Here is a 4,494-nt window from a genome sequence, read left to right on the forward strand (position 1 = left end):
CAATTCTCCTCATTGAGAACCAAATTCGTCTCTTCACATCTTTTCAATACTTGGGCAAGAGTCTCCAAGCACTCGTCAAAAGAATCCCCAACCACGAAAAAGTCATCCATGAAGATTTCAATGGACTCCTCAACCATGTCGGAGAAAATGGACATCATGCAATGTTGAAAAGTTGCGGGTGCATTACATAACCCAAAGGGCATCCTCTTAAAAGCAAAGGTCCCATAAGGACAAGTGAAAGTCATTTTTCTGTTGGTCCTCAGTGGAAATGGTGATTTAGTTATACCCGGAATAGCCATCAAGAAAGCAATAATAATCCCTTCCCGCAAGTCTATCAAGCATTTGATCCATGAATGGCATTGGGAAGTGGTCCTTTTTGGTCAATTTGTTCAACTTTCTATAATCCATGCAAACCTGTCATCCGGTCACCGTGTTGTGGGAATCAATTCATTTTTATCATTTGCCACCACGGTGATTCCACCCTTTTTGGGAACTCATTGAACCGGACTACCTCAAAAGCTATCCACTATAGGGTACACAACACCGACATCTAACCACTTGACGATTTCATTCTTCACAACCGCTTGCATAGAAGGATTCAACCCTCTTTGATGTTCAACACTCGGTTTACACTCTTCATCAAGTTGAATCTTATGAGTACAAATACCGTACGGAATCTCTTAGATATCCGTAATACACCAACCAATAGCTTTTTTGTATCTTCTCAAGGTCACCAATAGCCTCTCTCTTTGCTTATCCATCAACCGGGCGAAAATAATTACGGGCAATGTGTTGCTAGGACCAAGAAATTCATACCTCAAATGTGAAGGAAGAGGTTTGAGTTCCAACGGAGGCTCAATAATGGAAGGCTTTGTGGGAGGAGTTTCTCGTTTTTTTAAATCAAGATCAAACTTCTTTGGATTGTAATGGTATGAACCCAACCCAATCAATGCATTAACTGTCTCCTCGAATTCTTCTTCACGTTCCCCCTCATAGTTCATTATCACAGCCGCTAACATCTCACCCAAATGTTCATGATCAACGGTTGTCTCCGTGGCTTCATCAATTGTGTTAATAACCGACACAACACTCATATCCACCGGTTGTTCCATTGACTTGCAAATATAGAAAGTGATTTCTTCGTCATTCATTCTAAATTTTAGGTCATCCCTCTCCACATCTACAGGAGCACGTCCCATAGCCAAGAAAGGTCTTCCCAAGATTATGGACACCTCGAAATCAACTTCACAATCCAAAATCACAAAGTCGGACGGAAAAATGAACCGATCAACTCTCACAATCACATCATAAAGGATACCCAACAGTTTCTTCACAGTTCTATCCACCATTAGCAACCTCATTGTTGTGGGCTGGGGAGTGCCCAAACCCAACTTGTTAAAGATAGCAAGCGGTATCAAGTTGATACTTGTTCCAAGATCACATAAGGCTTTTACAAAGTTATACATCCCAATACTGCAAGGACTAATGAAAGCTCCTGGATATTCCTTCTTTAGAACCAAGGCTTTTGTCACAATAGAGCTACAATGATGTGTAACTCCCACCATTTCAAAACTAGCATGTTTCCTCTTGGTCACAAGGTCTTTCATGAATTTTGCATAACCGACATTTTTTCAAGTGCTTCCACCAAAGAGATGTTGATTGAAAGTCCTTTCAATCTCTCGATAAACTTGAGAAACTTACCATCATCCACTTTCTTAGCCAATCATTAAGGAAATGGAAGAGGAGGCTTTGGAACGGGCAGTAAATCCCTTGGCACCTCCTCTACCGCTTCCTTTCCTTTTGAAGCTTCATCATTTTCCGGCACTTCTTCAATAATAATGGGCATTTTAATACTAGCCTGGTTCTTCTTTGGAGTCACTTTTTCCTCATCAACAATAGGCTCTTCAATAATTTTCTCATCATCAACCACCGCATTATCTTTCGCCGATGTCTCTCCCCCAATCGTTTTGCCACTCCTAGTAGTGATTGCATGGCATTTATGATCACCATCATTCTTTGGGTTTGCAACCGTATCACTAGGGAGTGTGTCTTTTTGTCTTTGGTTGAGAGTGGCCGAGAATTGGCCAAGTTGCCATTCCAATTGCTTGATGGAAGTTGAGTGAGAACCTACAACTTGCCCCAAGCTTTTCATTTCATCCCTTGTCTTTTTGAAAAAGGAATCGGTTGACTCCATTTTTTTCAACACTCTTGATAGCATATCCTCCGTTTTAGAACTAGCGGGGTCGCTAGTGGATGGTTGTCTTGAATAATTTGGTTCCCCTTTGGTGGGACATAAGGATTTGAACTCCGGTGTTTGTTGTAATTGTTGTTATAACCACCTTGATTATTGTTATAACCACCTTGATTGTTGTCTCGCCAATGAGAATTTCCATTATCTTTATTCCACCCTTGATTTCCACTATCCTTGTTCCAACCTTGATTCTCTTGACCTTGCCGCCAAGATCCTTGATTAGGACTTTCGTAGTTTCGATGAACCCCCCGCTTGATTGTTGATAAAGTTGGCTTCCTCCTCACACATTTGGAAGAATTGCTAATCCATAGAATCCCCTTCACAAGATCCTATCGCATTTACTCGCTTGGAGCCTCCACCAAACACATGTTTCGTGAGAAGATCCATTTGGGTAACCAACTTTCCCATGGTTTCATCTCTCTCTTCTTCCTTCTTGATTGCCTCCCTAGACAAGACAATTTTGGAAGGACCTCCTTCAACCACTTTTGACTCCCTAGTGTGCTAAGTTTCGTTGGTCTCCGTCAATTTATCTAGGAGAGCACTCATCACAACATAAGATTTTTCCATCACGGACCCACCCACAATATTATTTTCCACCGACTTGTTGATCATATCAAGTGACCGGTAGAATGTTTGAAGAAGAACACTATCAGGTAACCCATGCTTTGACAACTCTTAACTTTCTTTTTGAAACGAGTCCAAGCCTCATGTAGTGCCTCAATCGAAAGTTGACAAAAGTTGTTGATTTCGTCACAGAGTTGTAACATCCGGGAAGGAGGAAAGAACTTCTTCAGGAATGCTTGAGTCAAATCCGCCCAAGTGGTAATAGACCCAGCTGGAAGATCATTCAACCATGCGGTGGCCTCGCCAGTGAGAGAGAACGGGAAGAGCCTCAACCTGACCATCTCGGCGGAGACATTTGGATGCATATTAGTAGTGCAAACCCCAAAAAAGTTCTTTAAGTGCCTACTCGGGTCATCCGTTAGTAGACCCCAATAAGCCCTTGGTGTTGAGTAGGTGCAACATAGTATTGTTCACAAGGAAACTTCCATTTCCTTGAACTGGAGGTGGGCGAATAGCGGCTGCATCACCCGACTCCACAATCATTTCATCATCATCAAATTTATTATCCCCCATTGCACCTGAGTAAACGCAACAACAACAAACAAAATAAGAAGAGAAATGAAGACTAAAAGTAGAGTTTTACACTAATTGGTAAATTTCTAGACCGTATTCCCCAGCAACGGCACCAAAATTTGATACGCTCAAATTACACCTTTAATATTAGGAGTAAGCGGCTGTTGTCAAATATAGAACCCAACAAGGTTGGGTCGAATCCCACGAAGAATACAATGAAGAAATATACTTGCTAAGTGTAATTCTCGACTATTAGTCTATATTTCAGGGTATAGGGGAATATAATAATGATTGGTTTGAAATTGGATCATTAATGTCTAAGAGTTGTTGTTATAAAATGTAAACTATTGGTAAAGGGACTAAGGTTATGGTTCCAATGGAAAGTAATGCAGTTGGGTATCAAATCAACTTATTTATATGCGTAGATGTAACAGACCATGGGTCACTAAGTTCTTCCTAAAAGTCTTCCAACCAAATTAGAAAATTTCATCATAAAGCTTTTTCAAGCCTTAGAATGTTGCACATGAGAACACCCATTTGGTCTCAAATAGCTTTCCTATTCCTAGCTCAGGCTATTAGATGGGTGTAAAACCTCAAATTATTGCTATTAACTCTTTTCCTAACTTACACATTCTTTTTCAAGCAAAATGTAGGTGAATAGGCACAACTAATGTTTGCAACCATTAAAAGACTTTAAAGCTTGAAGAGTTAATAGAAAATATTTTTGACATATTAAATGAGGTATGAATATGAAACCCAATCACATAACTAACACATTTGGTCCCACAACCTTAGCTAAATGATTTAGCTACTCATCTTCATTAAAAGCAAAGCAAGAGAAAAATGAATATTCATAAAGCTTACAATGATTAAATGGAAGAAGATGAAAAAAGGAAAAGAATCTTCTTAAAGGCACCAACAACCAATATTCAATGCTCTCTATATGCTAAAAGACACAATAAAGTGGTGTGTAAGGAATATTTAATAATGTTTCACAAAAACTAAGGACTAGTATTTATAAAAGGAAGACAAAAACTGAGAACGTGGCTTTTAATGACGTCTTGCGGACCAAGTATGTGGTCGCATCTGGAGTATGCGACCGCATA

The 4,494-nt window shown here is 39.9% G+C and overlaps 1 protein-coding gene across 1 annotated transcript; it reads right to left on the reverse strand.

Annotated features, from left to right (window-relative positions):
- Positions 1-680: 680 nt before the first annotated feature.
- On the reverse strand, positions 681-1,607 carry LOC132031568 (uncharacterized). Its single transcript, XM_059421551.1, has one exon. It carries the CDS (start codon positions 1,605-1,607, stop codon positions 681-683), a length of 927 nt encoding a protein of 308 aa, XP_059277534.1.
- Between the last annotated feature and the right edge of the window lie 2,887 nt (positions 1,608-4,494).

This window comes from Lycium ferocissimum, chromosome 9 (genome assembly GCF_029784015.1).
Source record: "Lycium ferocissimum isolate CSIRO_LF1 chromosome 9, AGI_CSIRO_Lferr_CH_V1, whole genome shotgun sequence".
NCBI classification, from domain to species: domain Eukaryota; kingdom Viridiplantae; phylum Streptophyta; class Magnoliopsida; order Solanales; family Solanaceae; genus Lycium; species Lycium ferocissimum.

Bases quoted from the DNA above. Each gene is read 5' to 3' on its own strand.
- LOC132031568 (XM_059421551.1), bottom strand. From the start codon at position 1,607: ATGAAAGACCTTGTGACCAAGAGGAAACATGCTAGTTTTGAAATGGTG.